Source organism: Poecile atricapillus, chromosome 5 (genome assembly GCF_030490865.1).
Source record: "Poecile atricapillus isolate bPoeAtr1 chromosome 5, bPoeAtr1.hap1, whole genome shotgun sequence".
Lineage (NCBI taxonomy): Eukaryota > Metazoa > Chordata > Aves > Passeriformes > Paridae > Poecile > Poecile atricapillus.
This window is the reverse complement of record NC_081253.1, coordinates 14,634,964-14,657,753: the sequence shown is the minus strand read 5'-3', so window position 1 is coordinate 14,657,753 and position 22,790 is coordinate 14,634,964. Positions and strand designations below refer to the sequence as shown.

The 22,790-nt window shown below is 49.9% G+C and overlaps 1 protein-coding gene across 1 annotated transcript; it reads left to right on the top strand.

Moving 5' to 3' along the window:
• Positions 1–1,798: 1,798 nt before the first annotated feature.
• Positions 1,799–21,672, top strand: IGFBP5 (insulin like growth factor binding protein 5). Its single transcript, XM_058839649.1, has 4 exons — positions 1,799–3,098; positions 20,406–20,632; positions 20,796–20,915; positions 21,300–21,672. Exons 1-4 carry the CDS (start codon positions 2,768–2,770, stop codon positions 21,429–21,431), a joined length of 810 nt encoding a protein of 269 aa, XP_058695632.1. The 5' UTR covers positions 1,799–2,767; the 3' UTR covers positions 21,432–21,672.
• Positions 21,673–22,790: the final 1,118 nt, after the last annotated feature.

Sequence of the window (22,790 nt, the reverse complement as noted above, 5' to 3'; positions counted from 1 at the left end):
TTTAAAGCACTTCAAGATAAAACCCCTGGGGAGTGCTTTTCTTACCTTAAAGGTGCCTATTTTTTTTTCAGTTAACTGTGATCTAAGCAGAGATTCAGGTAGTAATAAATAAAATCTCAGGGAAAACTCTTGGTAAAAAGAAAAGCAAAAAAACCCCAACCACGCTAGAAATGTTGTTTTCTTTTTTGAAGGGCAAGGGGTAAGAACAGGAGGAATTTGATCTTTACTACTGAGTCCACACGGGGTAGAAAGGCAGTAAAACAAGGAACACCTGAGAGGTGCAAAGAAAGCCTTAAGCTGAAAATTTTGGAGAAGAAGGAGTTAAATGCTTTTAAGCAACCATCCGTCCTCTTACCATAGATAAGGGTGCATTCTAGTGGCAAAATCCATGCAATGCAGCTGCACAGATGACTGATCTAAAAAGAAACCTGGGGAATATGAAGCTTTGGAGGAGTGTGTGCCTGTGTGGAAGGGGGGTTGACTTGAATCGCACATAAACCTCACTCAGAATTAGCTGATCCCTTTGAATTTCCCACTGCCCTGCTAGATGCTCCAGTGCTTGAGCTTCTGAGCAGACTCCCACCCTTGGTTCTGCTCACCCCCCTGCTCTAGGTGTAACCCCTGAGAACAGCTGTGGGGGCTGCACACCCAAGTTTTGGAGATTCCCTCCCCTACGCTTCCACCTTCCCTGCTCCTAGAGATGAATGAGAACTAAGGGAGGCAAGTGAGAAGGACCAGGGCCGGGACAACTGTAACTCTGAGGAATGCAGCGGTGGAACAAAAGACAACAAACCCAAAGCTACCCAGGACAGAGGATGAGCACTGCAAAGCGCTTTATTTTTTTCTTTTTTTTTTTTTCTTTCTTGTCCCTCCCCATTTTGTGCGGGGCAAGAGGCAGAAGAATGAGCTAAAACGTGCAAATTGGACTTCACATGGCAAAATTCCCCTTCTTTTCTGGCATGCCCTAAGCAACAGCGAACTTTTCCAAAGAGGAATCTAACACAGTCCTTACAGGCAGCCCAGCCCTCCCCCTGCTCACTGTCCGGCCGTGTTAACCCTTGCTGTTTAGGGGTGTCAGAGGTGCACCCCGGCACAAGGCAAAGAATCACTGCAGTTTTAAACCTCGCCCAGGGGCAGAGGGACAGGAGAGGAGGGCAGGGCACCCTGCACACACAAAGGCCCCTTCCCGGGCCCGGGCGGGCGACAGCAGCTCTCTGGCAGGCAGCCAGCCATCCCCTGCTGCGCTCACCTTTGGAGCGCACGGGTGCCAGGGCTCGCAGCCCGCCCGCTGCCCGGCCACCACATGGGGGTCCACACCCACAGCACACGGCACAGCCCCTAAGGTCAGGCCCTGCTAACTCAATCTTCCCGCTTCCTCCCCAAACTCAGAGCCCTGACCTCTCCCATCCAGGCTCCCCGCAGCCCAGGCTGCCCTGCAACCCAACGACAACCACTTTGCTGCCTTTTTTTTTTTTTCTTCCTTAAACCGTGAGGATCTGAACTTCCCCCCCCCCCACCCCCCCCCCCACCCCTCCGGTCCTCGGCTTCCCCTTCCCCCTCCTCCTCCCCTTGTCTCTCCTCATAATATTATCCTTGATCACTGCCCGGGGTTTGAAGCCCAGAAGTCAGGAGCTGCGCACCCCACCCCCACGGCCCGAGCGCGCACTGATAGGGCCCTCGCTGCTGGCACCTAGTCAAGCTGAGGTGTCATTGGGATCTCAAATTGCAGCGAGGGGCTGGCAGGCAGCCAGAGGCAGTCTATTTAAAAGACAGCCTGTTCTGCAGTATTCAGTCTCTTTAGAAACTTCTCCAGGGGAAAAGTGTTGGGAGATCTACAAAGTGGATTTTTTTTTTCCTCTCTTTTTCCCTTCCCCCTGATTTTTTACCGCTCCTCTGCCGACTTTGCAACAAAACACTCCAACTTTGCAGAAAACTTTTTTTTTTACTCTTTTGGTCTTTTTTTTTTTCTTTGCATATCTTGGAAGAGGAAAGCGGGAGAGTTGAACAGAGCCGATCGAAACACAACTTTGCTTCATACCAAGCTTCCCAGCAGCTCGCTGCGTCGGGAGAGACTTTTCCTCCTGCAGAAGAAGAGGGAGGGGAGGGGAGCTTTTGCATCCCCTCTTCCTTCTCCTGCGTTTTCTTTTTCTTTTCTTCTCCTCTTGACTGCTTTGATGCATTATTAGCAGGACACTGGTTTTCAAGGAACTTTGCTCCCTTCCCAACCTGCCCCCTCCCAGCCCTTTGGGAAGAGAGAGAGTGTGTGTGCCTGAGTGAGTGTGCGAAATTGCCGTCCCACCTCCCCAAACACCCCTGCTCCCCCACGCCTCCCCCTGCAACCTGTAGGCTCTGCAACCCCCGCAGGCTTAGCTCCCTTTCCCCCCTCCTTCCCTCCCTCTTTTTTGCGCTCCCGCGGATCGCGGTGCGAATTCCCCCTTCCGAAGCGAGAAAAAGCTGAAAGGAGAAACGGGGGGAAAAAACAAAAAAAGACAAAAAGAGAAAATCTAGACGTCGCCCCTCTCCCAACGCCAAAAGAAAAGCAGGAGAGTCTCGCACCCCGAGAATAACCCCCAGAGTGGGGCGCCTGCAAACAGGGGCTGCGCTTTCCTTTTCGAATTTTATTTTCTTTTTAGTTCTTTAATTTTTTTATATTTTTTTCTTTTTTTTCTTTTTTTTTTTTTTTTGACCCCCGAAGGGGCAAGCGGAAAGCCAGCGCCGCCCGCTCCCGGCAGCCCCCCGCGCCCCGTCCCGCAGCATCCCCGCCGCGATGCTGCTGCGGCTCCTGGTGCTGCTGGGCGCCTGCCCGGGGCTGTCGCGGTGCCTGGGCTCCTTCGTGCAGTGCGAGCCCTGCGATGCCAAGGCGCTGTCGCTCTGCCCGCCGCCGCCGCTGGGCTGCGAGCTGGTGAAGGAGCCGGGCTGCGGCTGCTGCCTCACCTGCGCCCTGCCCGCCGGGCAGCCCTGCGGCGTCTACACCGAGCGCTGCGCCCGCGGGCTGCGCTGCCTCCCGCGCCAGGGCGAGGAGAAGCCGCTGCACGCCCTGCTCCACGGCACCGCCGTCTGCCTCAGCGAGAAGAGCTACCGCGAGCAAGCCAAGGCCGGTGAGTGACCCCGATCCTCCATCCGCAGCTCTCCCGGATGCTTAACCGCCTTGCCGGCTCTTTTCCATCTTTCCGCCTGCTTTTTCCACCCCACCGCCAGCTCCCGGCTGCTTTTTCCCTCGTTCCGGGTGCTCTTCCATGACCCTCCGCTTGCTTTTCCGTCTTTCCGGCTCCCTTTCCATCTTTCCGCTTGCTTTTCTGCTCCCTCCCACTGGCTGCTCTTCCCTGCCCTTGCCGCTGCTTTCCTATCCCGCCGGCTGCTTTTCCATCTTCCCAGGTGCTGTTCCATGCCCCCACTTGCTTTGCCGCCTTCCCGTCTACTTTTTCATCTTTCCGCCCGGTTTTCCATACTCCCCCCTCCCCCCCTGTTCCCGCCGTGTGCTTTTTCGCCTTCCCGGCTCCTCCATTCCCCTGCACCACCACCAGCTGCTTTTCCAGCTTTGTGGCTACTTTTCTGTCTTTCTGCCTGACTTTTCTCTTTCTCTCACACAATTACACACTCCGGCTGCTGTTCATCTTTCTAGCTATTTTCCCATTCTCTCTTCTCCCCACCCCCTCCACAAGCAACTTTTCCAAGCCCCCGGTTGCTTTTCCATCTTCTCTGTCTGCTTCTGCACCACCACCACCACCACCACGACTTCCCTAGCTGCTTTCACCCCCCCTATTGCTTTTCCACCTTTCCAGCTACTTTTACATCTTTCTAGCTGTTCTTACACCCACACCCACAGTTGCTTTTCCATCTTTGTGGGTACTTTTCCACCCCCCTAACTGTTCTTCCATGCCCCCTGCAACTTTCTCCCATCCTTCTTTCCTTCTGTGCTCTGGTCAAACCTCCTGTTGCATCATCTCACTGCCTCCCCCTACCCTGCCTTCCATCATCGCCTCTTGATTGTCCCATCTCCAGTGAAAGGGTTTTCTTTCCCCACTTCCCAGATGCACCCTTTTAGTCACAGCTGCATCCCAGTCCTTCCTCAATTGCATCCTTTACATCTTTTCTGCATCCCTGTCTTCAGCCCTCTCCCTGACAACTTCCTATCACCATATGCCCCACCTTGCTCTGGGGTCCAAGCTGATCTCTGCAGATTGAAGTACGGAGGAGAGCAGGGCATCTCCTTAAAGCCAGCAGCCCCATTCCCAAAATCCTCAGCCACCCCCAGGTTTGTTGCTCTGCCTCACACTTCCTCCTTGGAATCACTACAGCCTGCTCTTTCTGTCTGCCAGCTGCTGGACATCTTTGTTGGGCTTTAGCTCGGGGAGATGTAGAGAGCAGGTGCATTAGAGACAGGATATGTGTTTGCAAAAAATAATGATGGTGTGGCTAATAATGGGCAAGAACAGGTTAAAAGCAAGCATGAAGGCAAGCACAGCAGCACCAGTACAAGGCCAAGCTTTTGAAATGTTTGCACCTTGCACGTGACAAGAGCATGAAAGAAAGCACTCCTTCATTTTGACAGTCATTTCACTCCCATTTCTGGATCCTGTAGCTCGTATGAGGACAGATTCCCTATGTTCCTCCAAATACATCTGTATTTCTGCCACATTGTGAAGGGGAGGTAAGGAGGGTGTCTGTATGTCTGGGGGAGCCACTTGGCAAAAAAAAACCCAAAAAACCAGAAACACTCACTTTTTTTGTCCATGAAACAGTCATTTCTAGTTGTTAGTGAGCGTCTGCTTATACCCTTGCAACGGGAATCCGTTTCTCCTTTCTAGCACCTAATAAATCCTGATGCTTTTATTATTTTTCCCCTTTGCTGCTTGCAGGCAGTGGCTGCGTTGCTACGCACCATCCTTCAGAGCAAAACCGAATTCTGTGTGTAATAACTTCCCCGTTCCCTCGAATGACATCAGATGTCCAAACTCCCTTTAATCAGCCAGAAACAGCAGAGCTGAGCTTGGTTTTCTGAAGGGCAGCTGTAAAGGATGAGGGTTGGGAGCTGATCTGCACAGGGAGCAGAGGTGAGGCCGGGAGCCACGTTCCTGCTGTGGAGCCCAGGAAGCTGGGCAGTAACCACTGTCAGCAGAGATAGGCAAAGTATCCCAGAGCTCGTCATCCTGGTGTTTATTTACTCTGCACGTGTGTGTGCGTGGCCGGGGGCAGGCAGTGTGGTCGGGAATGCAAAGCCATGCGGCTGAAACCCAGCAGGAGAGCAGGGCCCATCCCTGCGCCTGTGCTGAGGGTGCCCCATACAGACACCTGAAAAAGCTTTGGCACTTGGCTCCCAGCATGAATGTCCTTCCGTTTCACCTGCCTCGCACTTCCCAAGGAAACTGGTCCTTCAGCAGCAGCAGGTGCTTTGTGTGAAAACTTTAGCTAGGTCCCTTGTCATTCCATTGCTTCTGATTTTCTTGGGATGGGGAACGCCTGTTGAATGAACAAGGAAAGGGACAGGAAAGCGGTGGCAGGTTTGTCGTGCAAACCAACCCCCTAGCACTACCTGCACTTCCAGCTTGGACTCCCTAAGTGCTGCGGGGGCCTCTTTTCAACAAGTTTTGTTTGCAAACAGCAGATGAGCCTGGATTGGAAAGGCTGCTGCAAGAAGCCACAGGAGACCAGCAGGCTCCTCTTGAGATTTATGCAATTGCAAAAAATAAATAAAAAATAAATCAGGAATTCCTGAGGATGGGAGAGGGGGGGAAAAAAGTCACTTGGCATTTGACTGGTAGCGTGTGAGAACAAAGTATATTTTCATAGGCATGTTTCTAAGCAACAGGGCAAGAAAAGAAATGAAGTTTGACTTGAACTTTCTGGCCTCTGCCAGTTTGGCCAGGAGTACAGGGACCATGCACTGGGGAAGCTGGCCTGGCCCTCCCATTTATTAATGACCAAAATTGGCCCTGAGCTGCAAATTGCTAAGAAAAAATCAGCACTTGGCAAAATAAACTATGTGACAGTGGTGAGGACTAGATCAAACTGCATTTCTATCTATTTCTGCCCTTATGCTGGCCAAGTTTAAAATTGCAGATGCTTTCCTCCTTATGGACAAGGTAGAAATGCATTGAGCAGCACTGCAAGAGCCAGAGTCTGGGCGGCCAGGCTTAGCTCTCCTGTAGAGCAGATATCTTGCCCGGGGGCAAGATGCTCCAGGTACCATACCTCAGTTTCCTCACATGTATGCTGGTCACGGTGGTACTGAGCAATGCTAGAAGTAATGAGCCGAATGTCCTCCTGGTATGTTCAGAGGTCTGAAATGAAAGCAAGTGAGGGATTAAAGAGCCCTAGTAGGACTTGCTTTAAGTAGATGGGTATGTAGGTACTGACAGGATGGTCCCTGTAGTCCTTCCTCCCACAACAGTCAGACACCGTCCTTTACTAAAAGCCAAACATCACGTCTACAATTGACTGTTCCTGGTAAAAAAAACATGAATGAGCTTCATTTATGGCACAGGCTGCAGGATTCTGGGTTTTCTCTGTTTTGTTTAGGTTTCCTTTGAAATATACCCCGTCTTTCCATTTTTCTCCCCTGTGCTCCTGCCAGACTTCCTCCTGCTGAGACAGCAAGGTCAGGCTGAGCAACCAGGGAGTGGAGGGTACAGATTGGAGCCTGCTGCCCTAAAAAGGCTCATGGAAAAACAAAGGTTGTCAAATATTTCCTTCTCTCTCATTCCTGCTCTCTTTCTAGAAAGCGAGCAAGACTTGGCAAGTTTCCTCATGAAACCGTGAGCCAACGATAACCAGGAGGGGAAAGGGCGGGAGGAGGGTGTGCAGAATTAGCCCTAAGAAAACCATCTTTGCTGTGTCAGCAGAAAGGTGGAGGAGGAGGAGTGCTGCCGAGCCCAAATTTTCTGCAGCTTGTGTTTGGTGCTGTCCTTTATTGCTCCCCAACATATTTCCCCCCACCCCATTCCCCCTTCCTGTACTCGCCTGCTCTACATTTGGGGATGCTGGGTTTCAGGGGTGAGCAAAGGGAATGTGGCGAGGCAGGTGGGCAGCTCCATGCCGAGGTCCGGGGTGAGGGTTAGGGCAGGGGTCATGGGAGCAGGTCGCTCGGGATGCGCTGGCTTGTGCACATGTCACTCTGGGAGGGACCCGGCTGCTGCGAGCGGCAGGTCCATTGTGCAAAGCAGCTCCGAGCTGTCAAGGTGAAAGCTAGTATCAACAGGCCTGGAAAACCTCAGACACAAAACAGGAAAATCTCCATTTTTCTTTTGATCTGGAGTTTCAATAACAATATACTTTAAAAAAAAAAAAAAAAAAAAAAAAAGAAAAAGCGAATTAAATATCCATCAGGTGCCAGCAAGAGAGCTGGGTTTCTGCGGTGTGTGTGTGTGTACGGGGGAGGAAGGGATGGGGTGGTTCAAACAGGAAAGGAGGGGCCTTGGCTGGAAGGATTTTTCGGCAGCCTGGTTTCTAAGGAAGGAGGGAGAATATTAAGTAGTTGATCCAAATGAAATTCCTGCCGAGTGCCAGCAGAGTTCACCGGAGAAAAGACGTGGCTCTGTGCGTGCGTGCGTGCATGAGTGATAGAGCTGGCCCCGAGCTTCCACGCAGCCCTGGACCCGCTCCAGGTCAGTGCAGGGAGCCCTCCAGAGCTTGCACCACCACAGCGGAGAGCAAGGACTGCTCTCAGACAGGAGCCTCTGCAAACTTGAGGGATGCTGGAGGAGGCCATTGTGCCTCCTTGTGTCATACTTAAGCAGCAGCATCCTGAGCCCAGATGATCGTCGCTGCTTTGGCACGTCAGTGACATGAGCACAGTCATGTGCGACTGAGAACGTTTGCTTCACTGTGAGGTGTCTCCTCAGGCTTGACAAAAAAGGGGTAGGAAAGACGGGATACCTTCTGTGTCAGCTTCAGGACATCCCGCAGTGTCTTCTGTCGCTTAGCTGGCCACACGTGTCAGGGCAGGGGGGACGAGCAGAGGCGGCAGCCGCGCACGGAGCGCGGTGCTCTGCCTCCTCCTAACGACCGCAGCCGGCAGCTCTGCTCTCAGCCGCAGATACAGGAGCAGCTGCGGGAGCTGCAGCAGCAGCAGCAGCAGCAGCAGCGTTTCCCAAAACTCCTGATGAAAACTGAAAATCCTGGAGAAGCCTGGGAAGGGTGGTGGAACCTCAGCCCCTCCGGAGCTTGCCGTGCTCCTCTCAGCTGGGTGAGCTGCTAAGAATAGTTGTAGCTCATTTCTCTGTGCTAACTCACAGGGCAGACAAAAGTCACCGTGGCACAACAAATCCTACCCCCTCCCTTTTGTTTTTCTCTTTTAACCCAAGCACTTAGTAGTGCAAATTCAAGGCCAGACGTAAGTGGAGAATTTGGCTGGAACACACCTGCCCCTCGATGTGGGATGCGGAACAGCAGGATTAATATGCACAGGGAAGATACGCGTGTGAGCATATGCACACATGTACCCGTGTTCACACGCCCACACATCCCTGCATAAACATTCAATGTGTGCAAGCACACACACGGAGCATTCTTGTCTCTGGAGGCAGAATGGTTTCTAGGCAGTGCGCACAAACCTCTCCTAGATGCAGAGGTTCTGGTCATGACTGGCACATCGCATTTTGCCATGAAGATCAGATACTGGCGTACAGATCAGCCTACCCTGTCCTCCCACTGGGGGCTCAGAAATGAGATGCACCAGGTGAGCATATCTAATAATGGGAGGTGAGGAAGGAGATAGATGCAAGATCTATCCTCCTCTCAGCCAGCTGTGTGGATCCAAACTCACCCCCTGTGTTTGGAGGTGGCTTGTGTGTTCAGGCTAGACTAAGATAATATACTGAGAGATTTCTTGAGGGCAAATTTTCCCATGTCAAACAAGCAAATTCTCCACAGTGAAGGTGTGAAGTTGTGACTTGCAAAGGAGAGCCAATCCACCTGCCAAGGCAGTGGTATCTGGTGTCGTAGGTGGAAGGAGACGGTGCCAGGGGCACTGAGGTCTCTGGGATCCTGCAAACTTCTCCATGCCCAGGCAGCAGCAGCTGGCTTCCAGGAAGGTGTGAAAGAAGAACTGAATTGGGAAAAGATGGCCCCTTTGCTGAAATGTGGCAGCTGAGGGCAGGAAAAACAGCCTCCAGCACTGAGCAGAGGAAGCTACAGGACCCAAAGACATGATGCATGCAGAGGCCAGAGATGATCCAAAGGTCATCTTTGGCCTGTGTGAATTCACTGGCAACCAGCCTGATAACCACTTAGTCATTTATAAGGAGTTTTTTTACAGGGAAGAAGTAGATATTATCTGTTTATCATCAGGACAGGAATAGCCAGAAAGTATGAGGAGGCTCTGCTGGTGAGAAGGAGAGGGATGTCTGCCCCCTCCCATGCTGGAATCCCCTAAGACCTGGGTCTAGTGAGTGTGAACCTCCATACTGGGTCTCCCCAGGGCGATACATGGGGCAAGGACATGGAGTGGGGCAGCAGTTGTGCCAGCACTCCTGGATCCCAGGGCTGCCTATTTAAGATGACTGGGCACAGTTCATGATTCATGCCTCAGGTCATCCTGGAAGGGTTCCGTCATAACTGGTGACACGCTCCATCCCCTGACCACTCAATTCCCACAAGACGCTATGTTCCTTCAGCTGTGTAGCCAAGGCAACTCCCAGCAAGATGTTGCTTTTGAGGTGACTCTTTGGTGCTAGTGATATGCAGGGACCCTTTAGTGTTCATGTCAGTGCACTGCTTGAAGTTAATACCAGCAGAAGCCAGCATAATGTGTTTGCAGAAATTTGGGACTCTGGGTGATTTGATGTGAGCAAATTTGCTCTCAAGGAATCCATTTCTCAGCATGTTTTGGTAAGTCTTCTGTCTATGATGTTTCCAGGAAAAGTGTGAGAGAGAGACTCTGGTCAACAGATTAAATTTTGAGGAGGCATGTTAAATTTATACTTGTGAAGTCAGTAGGCATTTCTTGTGTGCATGTGGACCAGGCCTTGCTCTCACTATTGTTGTTATTCTCCAGACGCCTCTGACATTGACATCATTTTTCATTGCAACTCCACCCCGGTGGTGCTGTCTCTTCCATGCAGAATGTGGGAATGGGGGGTCGATATCTCCCACACCAAACTGGCGCACTGTTCCCTGTGAGCCTGGCAGGCCTTGATCCTGCAGGATGCTGAGCACCTTTCCTCCAGAGCCAGAGAAGCAAACGCTTTCGGGCACCTCTCCTCTCAGTGGGAACCAGCTGCCTCAGTCCTCGAAGGACTGTGGGGCTAAAGCAAAGGCTGTTGGCTCTGGTAGAGTTGGAGAGCTCTTTGCAGCTTTGAGCCTCGAGGGCTGTTGTTGCTGTTTGGTTTGTTTGCTTGTTGGATGGACACAGCTGGCTTGATGATGGAGATAATTGTTATGTTGATGAAGATGACTTGTCTGGTTGCTATTTAAGGGCAAGTAAGTAATTCTAACAGATACTTAGCAAAATCATTGCCTGGCTAAACAGAAGAAGGAATGTTTCTTAAAGTTAACTAACTTGGGGGCAAAGTTGGCCAATCTTGATAATTCTTTTTTGTAGATAAACAGTAGAAATATTTTATTTTTTCTAATACAGATGGGATTCATCAGAGGACAATAAAATCAACAGAGCAATTATTATTCATGCTTAAGAAATCAGATGTTATGTGTTAGACTAATGATGAAAATCTGTAATTAAATAAGCCAGTGAAAACTATGGAACCTGTCTTTCACTTACTAATTTAAAGGAGATGCTGGAAAAGAAGAAAAGTTTTACCAGGGAAGAATTGCATGTCTTACACCTGCCCAGCAGTCAATTATGCTGCTGCCACAGTTATGTATATGTATTAAGATATTTTATCTAAGTACAAAGTGACATATAGTCGTTGTTCATATTTGTGCATCCTTCTTTCCTGATGAAATAGTAGATGTGGGTGAAATTTTACTGTATCATTTCGTAACCATTTCAGTAGCCAGTTACTTGGTTTTGTAGAAGCAGCAGTAGCCTGAGGTTGCAGGAGAAACAACAAAGTGCAACAGGGTTTTAGCATTCTAAAAAGGCTCCAGACCTGTGGCAAGGAGTCATCAGTTATCTTTTCATGGAATTTCAGATCCCAAAATGGAGGTCTATACCTTTTTGTCCGTCAAGAGACCCATGGGGATTTTTAAACATTCAAAAGCATCTTTGCATTGTGTTGGACCAAAATAAATTGCTAATGTATGCAGTGGTACAGGGTGGAAAACGGTTAGGAGGGGCAAGAGTCATCCATTAGGATCAAGCTTGAGAAAATTTCTCTGTATCAATATTGTCCACGTGTGAATGTCAGGCTTCTGGTACTTTTTAGTGGTACTACTTAGGTGGGCTGAGAGACTACATAACATCCGTCTGGGCCTGCTGCAGACATAAGGTTTATGAGAGAAGGAGCCATTAAGAAAGGAGTCCTGAGGGCAGAAGTTGGAAATTTCATCCCTGAGAGGTGGTAATAGTCAGGATGGACAGTACATGTGATGATGTGTCATCTGGTGCTGACACAGGGATGAGCAATGGATGATCTTAAACAGCTTTTCCATCTGGTTTAAGGCAAAACTGTGAAAGTGAGGCTGAAGGCCTATAAGTTAATCCAGGCTAGGCTGGAGTTTGCAATCACAGCTGCACACCTGAAAGACTTTCGGTGTTGTAACAGTTCTTGTCCAACGCCTGACTGAGGTGCATCTCCACCTTGATGGGCCTTTTCCTCTCCCTTTGTGGTGAGCAAGTGGTTTGGCTTTCTTGGCCCTTCCAGTTCCTGACTGCTGTTGAAGTCAACAAAGACCCTCCATAACCATCTGTGGGGACAGATCTTGGAATGGAGACCACCAGCTTCAGACAGGAGCAGCGTTTCCTGGATTCAGTTCCAGTAGGACACCTGTTAAAACTTCTGCTCAACATGAAAAAAAATGAGATCAAAAACCCTGTCTAAAAGGCAAAAGCCACCTTCACCTGTAAACAGGCCTGAGAGCTTAGATAACCTGTAGTGACTGCATTTTTGGTAGGACAGCCTTTTCTCAGGATCCTATCCTTTAATACAGGATTTTCCTCTTAATTTCATACTGTTCCTAAGGTAAAAAGCTACAATATCCACACTGATATCCCAGCTCTTCATAGCCACCAGCAGCACTCTTTTGGTTATGGGTCTTCTAAAGCCTTCTTAGCACCTGACTCTACTATGCTTTGTATTACTTGGGTTTCAGAAACCAAAAAAGCATCAGCATCCTGGCAGCAGCTGTTTTTAAGTCCAGTTTTCTTGATGTTTCATGTATATTGATACCACTTTTCACCTGAGTTTTAAAGACAAGCCCCACAAAGTCCACAGAGGCAAATTACTTACTACTTCTCCCTAATTACACTTCCTCCACTGCTGATGTTGAGCTGCCTGCATCCAGAAAGTCCCCCTGCCTGCTTCTTTTTCATGCAATAATGGCAGTTGATGGACACTTTTAAGGTTCCAACCCATCACACCTCCTTCATTTCTGCAGGCACAGGATTATTTTTTCCAAGTCATCTCTGGTGGCCAGATGATCAAAAAACCTTTCGTTTTCATTCAGAAAACCTTAAAGCATGTGTTCTCGTATTTTTGTCACAAATAAGCCCCATGGAGAAACTGCTGGTAAACAATTCAGTGATGCCTTTCAGGAGCTAATCCAGATTTTCCTCACCCTTACTGTCAGTTAGGCAGACTGACATACAGTTTTCTCTGAGTTTTCCTTTTTTAATTTTTTCTGCTTTTGGTTTCTTGGCAGCTTGGTATGGGTTTTGCCTCCTTTATTGCAACCAATGAAATCTGCCACTAGGGTGGATTTATTGGAAAAGATGCAAGACTTAAGAAAAGCTGAGTTACTTCATCCTTTCCAGGAAGGAAGAATATGTCTTGGTCACTCTAATATTGAAAGATGATTTATTTAGATTTCTGTGGGTCATAATTCAGCTCTCAGCTTCTTCTGCAGTTTCAGCATATGGAATGGGGAACATCTGCAGTCTCCAGATGATGTGAAGGAAATATGTTTTATCTCCCTATCATCGGCGCATCAGCAACAGGAGCTTCTTGATATAAATCTAGTCCTGCAATAGTTCCTTCCCCTCCACTTGGAAGATAACTTTGTTCAGGAAATGTCAGGCTGATATATGCAGGAACTCTATCTAGCAACAGAGTTCCTGCAGTTTTGCAAGATGGTGCACATCAGCATCATTTAATTGAAATGGATGGATGTTTGCTAATCATCTTACCAGAGGGTGAAACTCTGGAAAGTTTCCCAGTTCTTTTAATGGTTAGAGATTTTGGGTTCTCTCTTGGACAGAGTCATTGTCATGCGAATCCAGAGGCTATGCTGCCTGTTGACTGTCACCTGGTCTTGGTGTGTCTTGTATGTGCATTGCAAACTTCCACACCTGCATGGAGAACTGATTGTAAACAGATTTGGGAGGTCCTTGGAAAGAGACAAAGACAACACCTCCTGTTCAGCCACAGTCTTTATTTTTACATCTCAAGGCAGCACCAGTCTAGCCCACCAGCTGGTGCCCAAGCTTGGCTCTTCCAGCACAGCATGGGTGCTTGGAGACTGCTGAACTAACAGCTAGCAGTGTTTAGGGAAGGAGCTCCTATTATGAAGCCCCCCCATAGCCAAACCTGCTTTTCTCCTTGCCCTACAGAGTTGCTCTCCTGTAAGGAAGGGCAACTCAGGAAAGTACCATCTGGCACATAGCAACACAGATCCTTCCTTAGGCTTCCAGTTCCCATAGCTGTACTGCTCCCACCTCTATAGCATTTGCTGGCACTGCAAAGTCATGCCAACCCAGAGATTCACTCCTGCAGATAGGTCCTGCACTTCCAGACCAAAACATGAGCTGGTTCCCTTGAGAGCTCCTTTCCCACATGCTGAGCTGCATTTCTCCCCTATCCAGCTCTGTATGAGGACACGGAGGTCATCAGGATGATGATCTCCCTTTCCCATGAATCCTGTGTGAACCTGGGGGCAGCACAAGCACCTGATAATCATGCTCTGCAGGTGAGCCGTGGCTGATACAGCAGAATCTGCACCTGCAGATTTCTGCTGAGAAGACATTAATCACCAGAGAAAGAGCTGGTCTTCCAGGCTAGTTCAGCAGAGCCCAAATAATAATTTAAAAATAGAAATTAAAAAACAGCCACATAATAGCACATCCCTCTGCCATCAGTGCCTGTTCTCTGAGGCCCTTCAGGTATTCCTGAGCTGTTCCCAAGCATCCTCCTGGGTCTTAGCTTAATAAAATGGAGGTAAGTCCTAGCCTTCCAAGCCAACTCTCTGGATGCTTTTCCATCTCTTTTCCGAGGTTGGCCTTACTGATCCATATCCCTCCCTTAAAAGGTGTCTCAATGGAAAGGGAGTGAGGTCTCACCAACTTCCAGCATGTTGTCACAGGGGTGTGAGATACTGGAATACCCTGGAGCCCCTCTTCCAAAAGCTTGTGTAGCTTTTGAGCCATGGACTGATTGGATTCTGATCATCTGCCTTTGATAGGTGAGTGGGTGTGGTGGAGCAGAGTGGGTGTTTTTGAGAGCACTTCACAGTGCTTTGCTGAAGACTTCCTTCCATACTCTGCAAAACACAAAAGTTTTTTGCTGCCTTTGGCAGCTGTTGAGGTTCCTAATCCCAAGGAAGGAAATAAATAGGGTCTGTGTTTTCTTACTACTGCTTCTGTGTCTGCAAAACAGCTTGGCCCATGGGAACTACATCACAGGCTGCAAGGGGACCAAGACTGCAGAGGTGGTGGGAGTTACCTTTCCTAACTTCAGACCTTTGGAGGCCTAATTGTGATCACTGAAGTAACAGGAGAGGAGACTGGACCTTCGTTCCACCCTAAAATCATCACCCAAGCCAAATGACAGGGCTAGTCACAATTTGGAGGGTGCAGCATCTCTGCAATGACTTACACATGGAGTTTGGCCATCCAGAACACTTCAGTGTTAGCATTTGGGTGTTATGTGTGACATAGATTTGTTTTAAGTGTCTGTTGCACGTTGCTGAGACTTGTGGGAGGTGGTGTGGCAGTCCCAGCAGGGCTGCTGTTATTCTCGGTGTGTGGTGTCTCCTCTGAGCCTCTCATCACCTGCAAGCATTACCAGCATACTCCCTCACCAGTCCCTACCAGATAGACTGCACTGGCCTGATGCCAAGACCCCACCAAAGCACAAAAGTTCATTCAAAGTCCAAGGCACATTGCAGCTGGCTCTCTGGCAGACAACACCCTGGGCTAGTGGAGGGACTGGCTGGAGCCTCCATCCTCAGCCCTGGCTGCTCCACCTCCAGTGGGTGCCAGATGGCCTCGGGCTGGGCGGCTGCCTGAGCTCACTGCCTGACCTCACCAGGGCGGTGGTCTCAGCAGTGACCCCAGCCCAGGCACAGCGCCTGGGCCGCTCCACTGACCACCCCAGCAGAGATGGGGGCTGGTCACCACTGTGCTGGGGGCTGTGCCTGGGACAGGAATGTAAGCGAGCTGTTCTTCATTAAGCGGGTGAAAGCTCCTGGGCTTCTGCCTGAGCAGAGTCTGGTGGCCTCTGGGGAGCTCAGGAATGCTTTTGCTCAGTTGCACTCTCCAGCTGCCAAAGGGTGCGAGATGAGATGACTCTCCTCTCTTTGCATCCCTTCTCTGCCTGCATCTTGAGCATGCAAACACAGTAGCTGTCTCTGTGTGCTGACAAGGAGGGAGGAATTTTTATTTTTCCATCATGGCCACAAGTGCAAGCCCAGGTCAGGGAGGAATTTGCTTGCCCATACCAGGAAGTTTTGGTGTAGGTCAAGCGTGTCTCCTCTTCTAGAGTGGCAACAAATGGGAAGGGCAGCTGGGGAAAATACTCAGCCAGGTACTTAAGAATGGGATTCCTGCTTAAGCCCCATATGCAATGAGCACCTCTAAACAGAGATGGCTGAGTTTGGGGCAGAGGACTGGGCAAATTCTCAGTGTCCATGAGTGACATTTGTGTTGTTCCTGTGCTAGAGGTTTAACTGAGATCCCCATTAAACCTTTCTCCAACACCTTCCTGCTTAAGTGGTGTATAATGTTAGTGCCTATGCTGTAAATAATAATGATCATGATAATAATCAGGAGGGCTGTTTATCGGGGTTGTGCTGTGGTTGTACATGTACTTCTTAGGTGCATGTGGCTTTTGGTGTTGGTGTTGAACAGGACAGCAAGTCCTCTAGCAGTGGGCTGTGGCTGTAACAAGCACGGTTCATTAGGAGCAGCGGTCAATAGATCCTTTCTGCCAGAAACCAGTGAAAATGTGTTAAAAAAATTCGAGCCTCCCAGCCATTTGGAAAAAGTTTCATGCTTCACTCTGTAATGTCAGCAGGCAGGGATGCTGTGCTCCCACACACTCCACTCCCCCTTCTAAGTGCACCCACCACCATATAGGGACCTCACCATGGGTCCAAAGCATCTGAAGCCCAGGAGCACTAGGCTGGGTTTTGAGGCAGGGCAGGATGATGTGTAGTCTGCTCTGAGTGGTACCTCTTAAGGACAGCAGGCAGCCAGACAGGAGCAAATTGTGGCTTTCCAGAAACAGTGTCTGCGATTTTGCTACTCCCTTTCCCTTCTGCAGGGAATGGCTGGAAATGGTTCCTGTTAGGGAGCTTCTTCTGGCTAGCCTGGAGTGGGGAAGAAGACACTATTCCTCAGCACAGGGCATAGGACAGCCCATGCTCTGTCGTGGGTATTTTTTGCCTCCCAGATGGATTAAGACTTCAACAGTACTGTCCTTTTGGCCTGGCCTGGGTCAAGAGGCTTTCCAGATGCTTGCCCCTCTTTCCCTGAGAAACAGTGGATCAGACTAGACAGGAAGCCATGGCGTGGCTCTGAGTTGAGTTCAGTCTCCTGCCTTGGCTGTAGGGTCAACATCCCTTTGAAGTGGCTACAACCCATATGCCACCTCCAAGCTAGCCAGGCATCCTCAGCTTGACTAGCAGGATCATTCTTTTGTGTCATTTTTCTGTGCCAGTAAGCTTGGGACCTGTACTGGGAGGTGATCCTCTCCTGAGTTGTGAGGAGAAGGCAGAGAGCTGTGCAAGTCACCCACCTCCTGCTTCCCACTGTCCCTCATCTAGGGAGACCATGAGCAGGGCCTTCCTGCCCATGCCCTAAGCCCACAGAGATGCAGCGTGCTTCGCTCATGCCTTGTGCCCCTAGAGAGGCAGCTCTGCCTCTGCAGGTGGCCACCAGGCATGTGGGAGTAAGTGGGAAGGGGCTGTGTGGCAGGCCAGAACCTGACTGTGAGGGAGGAGGAACTCCAGCCTGAACTCCTTCCAGAGTCTTCAACACAAGTAGGGCTCATTTGGGGAAACACAGCATTGCTCCTTGCTAGCATCTCCTCAGTCAGGGAGGCACAGCAGTGCCAAATGCTGCCTGCCATGAGCCAGCCTGAGGTTATGAGAGGTTAATGAATGAGCTGGTGGGTGAGAATGGGAAGGAAGTTGCAGGAGCTCGGGAGATGCTGATGTGAGTGTCTGGTCTGGTGGCAGTGGGCAGCTGCAGGTTGAGGTGGATGGGCCAGCCAGGAAGAGAAGGGAAGGGCTGTATGAGTGCTGCATGCCCCAGCTCTGCCTTTCACTCTCCTCTTGGCACTGGGAAGGCCCCTTACCAGCTGCCCAGAGCTTGTCAAGAGTTTCTGTCAGAGACCTCTGCCCTTCAGTTTGTCAAAATTGGCTTGTTAGAAGAGGTTGCATCAGCCTTGTTGTTGAAGGAAACTTGGCTATAAAAAACCTAAGAGGATAGAGGAAAGTGATCCCTTCAAGGCATCCATGGAGTTATCACTGGGATATAAAGACCCAAATAAGATACCATTGCTGAGTCACAGATGAAGGAGTCCCATCACTTCTGTCCTTTGTTGTATGACATCCCAAGCATATGTTCCCGCTTGAGGGGGAACACATGAATGCCGGGGGGAGTGAAGGGGGTCAGTTCCAGGTGCTTTTTCAGCCATGCAGAAAGTACCGGACTCGGGTTGGGATCTGGGCAGCTTTTAGTGCACATCAGTTGTCTGCAAGAGCACAGGCTCCCATCTATCCTTGCTGAAAGGGCTCTCCACATTAGTCCCCAGGTCACTCTGGCTTGCTGGTAGCTTACAGGGAGAGGAGGGATAAGGTGCTTGCAAAAGGGTAAAGGTGCTGAGCATGTGAACAGTCTAAGCTGCTGCAAACACCCATTGCATGGTGAGTCTTGGGGACTGGACACCTTGTACTGTTTTTCTGACTGAATCCTCACTGCTTTGTATCCTTTATTTGTTATTTGTTTTTATTAGGATTGCGCTAAGAAGCTGTGCCTCACTTATTTGTTAATGCAGAGGTAATGAGCTGTGCCCCTCCTGTGTTACTGGGGGGTTGCCAGCACCGATGTGAAACTTCCCTCCCCTTATTACTCTGTGGCAGCCCAGGGAGATACTCTGGCAGCACCTTATCCAGCCCTGGAGATGGGTGCCAGAAGGGATTCCTGGGACAGAACACAGTGTGTTTCACTGCCACAAGAACCAGCATAGTCACTGCAGATGCCTCAGTTCTTCTTTCGGACCTTGAGTTTCCAGAATATCTTTTGAGGCAAAGGATGCACTTCAGCTGCACTTCATATTGTTTCATTCTCTGGGAAGTAATTCCCAGCTTACTCAATTTCTTCTCTATCCCCTGTCTGTCATCCTCTTAGAGTAGAGGAGCTCTGATCTGTACAAGCAGTTGAGTCTTCCAGCAAGGAATAAAACCCCAAGCATATGAGCATAAATGGGGCAAAAATGATCCTGTCCTGGGGAGCCACATGAGTCCTGAGGATGGTGCAGGGGGTTGTTTATGTTGCTCTTGGCAGTTAGGAGGGTGTAGAGCTTAGGATACTGATCCAGTGCTGTTCTTCTGGAAACAGAAAAAACAAAGGGCCACTTTAATAAATAAGTAGCCATGGGAAACTTTAATTTTTTTGCTGGGAGAGTGCAAGGTCACTTTGGCAAGGAGGAACAGGAGACTTTTGGTTGGCCTGGGCACCCAGTGACCAGCCTATCTGCTCAGTCACCTCCAAACACCCCCAACTGAGGTGTGTGACAGTCTGGCACAACCATCTGCCACTGAGCATCTTGTCTGTCCCCCCTGCTGGGCATCCTCAGGCATCCCTGGGCAGCAGTGGCATCATCTTCACCTTTCTCCCTCCTGGTGCTGCATCTGGGCAACAGGAAGCAGCTGGTATACAGAAAGAATCCTGTTTGCCTTGTTGGGGGCGTATATCTGCTTTTATTTTAATCCTGAGCCTTTTTCCTTTCTGTAGGAGGGGATGAGCTGGGTTCACTGGCATAGAAATTGCAAAAGATCCTGTTCAGGAACAGATTTCAGCTACTCTGATGCTTTCCTTCTGCTGCAGTGAGTTTCCTCATGGTCACTTGCTGGTCCCAGCACAGACTTGTCATCAGTGCCGGATGGCTGGAGACCCAGGGGTTAGGAGACTGGAAACCTCAGGAGCTTTAAACTGTATTCATATTTAGTTGAGAAATAACCCTTTTTCACTCTGGTGGTTGTACTAAATGTCACAAGTCATCTAAGTTTAGACTGTTACCACCTTGCTCCTATATATAACTGCTCAGGGCTCCTGACTGCCTTCTGCCATCCAGCAGAGGTCATGCTGGGAGGTCTGCAGGAAGATGGGTACCCTAAGATGGACAGAACCTAAACATGGTCCCTGTTTGCTGTCAGTACCATCAGTGGCAGTTAGGCAGCATTACTTGGCAGTGTTACCCTTGGCTTTGCTGGCTGCTTGGTGTGTGCCAGCAGAGGGGGGGAGCTGGTTTGATCCTATGAGTAGGGCTGCAAGCTGAGGACCCCAAAGATCCCAGCACTTGTCAGCCACATCTTTGGTATCGCTGCTGAAGTGCCTGCCCAGCCACATGGTGGCTGTGCTGTGTGATTTACCTTGGCTTTGAAATTGTCTCATTTTCAAGCATTTCTGGCTTGTGTTCTCAAGGCAGGGTGAAGTTTGAATTCGTCACTTAATCCTCTCAGCATGCATAAAACAGGGGCTTCTCTGCCTCATTTATGTGTCATCTGGCCCTTCCTGGAGATAGGATTACCCTCACACTGGTCTTTTTCCACAAAAACAATGATGGCCCTTGTATGTACAAGTGCATCCTAGACCTCTGACTCCTCCATGCTCTCTAGACACCTTCCTGTCCCGAGCTCAGAGGTCACGCAAATACCTTGTGAAGTCCCACACAGTGGGATAAAACCAGGGATGTAGGCAGCAGCTGGGAAAGGGGTTCCTTTGGTTATTTGTTTCATCCTGCCTGGTGCAAAGATCTCCTCTGGGGTTGGGAAAGAGGCTCTCTGTGCAAAAGCAAGCCCCACTCATCTCATGGAGACATGACAGTTTGGTACCCCTTCCCTTGCAGAACGGGAGTCCCGGGAGCATGAGGAGCCAACCACATCGGAGATGACAGAGGAGACCTACCCGCCCAAGGCCTACCGGCCCAAGCATGGGCGCCTCTCTGAGCTCAAAGCTGAAGCCCTGAAGAAGGACCGCCGGAAGAAGTTGACCCTTGCCAAGTTTGTGGGCATGGCTGAGAACACAGCTCACCCTCGTGTGGTCATTCCCGAGCTCCGGCAGGAGTTTGAACTGGTGGGTGCCTTCACCTTTGCTCCACGAGGCTCCCATGGGAAGGTGACTGTGGGAGGGCTTTTACTGCTGGGAAATGGGTACTAATGGGGGCACCTGGGGGCTTTTGCAGCTGGAAGGCTCTGTCAGGTGTTCCCGTTCTCACATTTGATCTCCGTCTGTGCAGGGCCCGTGCCGCAGGCACATGGAGGCGTCCCTGCAGGAGCTGAAGAGTAGCCAGCGGATGGTCCCCCGTGCTGTCCACCTCCCCAACTGTGACCGCAAGGGCTTCTACAAGAGGAAGCAGGTAGGATGCTCCCCATCCAGGAAGGATTTTCTCTGCTGCTGCCACAAGCGTGAAGGATGGAGGTTTTTCCTTTGCTGGGTCAGATGGGGTGCTGCTGCAAGCATCTCCAGATACATTTTGGTGGTGGGTGGCCTTGCTGATGGCTCCAAGTACCATCTGGCTTGAAGCAAGCACCCTGACGGAGCTGGTGAGGGAGGGGAAAAGGTCAGAGAACCCTGGGCTGGGGTAGAAGCAGGGAGAGGGACGTGCTGAAAACAGCAGGAGCTAGATCCTACCGTGGGGGATTGCATCCCTGGTGTGAAAGGGGCGAGGCCTGATCCCCAGGGAGGGAGCCACAGCGTCTGGTGGCCAGCTACTGATCTCTGCCCTTGGGTGTCTCCCCAGTGCAAGCCCTCCCGGGGCCGGAAGCGTGGGTTGTGTTGGTGTGTGGACAAGTATGGCATGAAGCTGCCGGGGACTGACTTCCTGAGCGGAGACCTGCAGTGCCACGCGTTCGACAGCAGCAATGTGGAGTGAAGCCGCATCCCCTCCCTCCGCCCCATCACTATCTACCCAGACTCCCTTCCGCCCTCCCCTCCGCACCTCCCCACGCCCCGGGACTCCGATTCCTTTCATCTCATGTAAGACGAAAAAAGAAAGGAAAAGAAAAAAAGAGAAAGGAAGGAAAATTAAAAAAAAAAACAGAAAGGAAGAGAAAGAAAGAAAGGAGAGAAGTAAAGAAAGGAAAAGTAAAAAGAGAGAAAAGAAAGAAAAAAGAGGAAAGAAAAAGAGAAAATGAAAAAAAGAAGAAAAGAGAAAAGAAAGAAGAGAAAAGGAAAAAAAGAGAAGAGAGAAAAATAAACGCTGAAGAAACTGAGGACTCGGAATCTACAACAGCCTTTTGACAACAAGGACTCAGCAAGGAAAGGATAGAGCCAGAGACAAATCAGCCATGGCCGCTCTGCCATCCTGCACTTCTCCCCAACGCTGCCTACACCCCTCTGCCACAAGCAGAGGTCACCCTGATGCAGGAAGCTCTCCAAGTTGGTGATTTTCCAGTATGGGTTTTGGGCAGGTTCTTTTTTTTTTTTTTTTTTTTTTGTGTTAGCTAGTTGATTTCTGAAGGGTCTTGAGAGAAAATCTTGTGGCCACAAGCATTCCCCTTGCAGTCCTCCAGTGTGTCCTCCCCATGTTGCTGGGACTCACTTGAGTTGATTACCATTTCAAATGACTGCCCTCAATCCAGGCAGATTTCAGCAAGGGAGGAGATGTGGGACCGTTGTCTGGAGATAAGATGGGGAGGGAAACACACAAATACCCCTGGAGAGTATCTGTGGACTTCAAAAAAAGTCATCACAAAAGGAAATACAGTATTCCCTGTCCAGTTCATCTTGATTGGAAGGTCAGAAATTTTCTTGGACAAACAGGATTCTGTTTGTGTGAAAGTGCTCATCACCTGCATGCCCGTGTGCATTGACGTGGCTTTCCCTCCTTGCAGCACTTCACCTTGAAATCTGGAGGTTTCAATGTAATATGCAATTGGGGGATATGCTGCCCCTCACAAAAACAAATAACCTGCTGGATTAAGCACAGAAGTTACAGAGGAGCATCGGTGCCTGTGGAATCAGGGCTCATCAACACTGAGGACTGCATCACTGTTCAGACTGAAGTATCCCTACATGGGGACAGGGGAATCAGGGCCAAAACTCTTCACCACCCTTTGCCACCACAAAGACGACCAACTATGGAGATTTTTTTTCTTTTCTTTTCTTTTTTTTTTTACAGCCAAAAATGTGGTTTGCTCCAGGGGGAAAAAACCCCAAACCTCCACTTGTTTCATCGTGGTTTTAGTTAAGGCTGGTTTATAGCTTTCCCTGTGGGTAGGGAAGCACCAGT

Bases quoted from the DNA above. Each gene is read 5' to 3' on its own strand.
- IGFBP5 (XM_058839649.1), top strand. From the start codon at position 2,768: ATGCTGCTGCGGCTCCTGGTGCTGCTGGGCGCCTGCCCGGGGCTGTCG. The intron at 3,099-20,405 runs GTGAGTGACCCC...CTTCCCTTGCAG, and splicing joins CCGCGAGCAAGCCAAGGCCG to AACGGGAGTCCCGGGAGCAT. The intron at 20,633-20,795 runs GTGGGTGCCTTC...CCGTCTGTGCAG, and splicing joins TCCGGCAGGAGTTTGAACTG to GGCCCGTGCCGCAGGCACAT.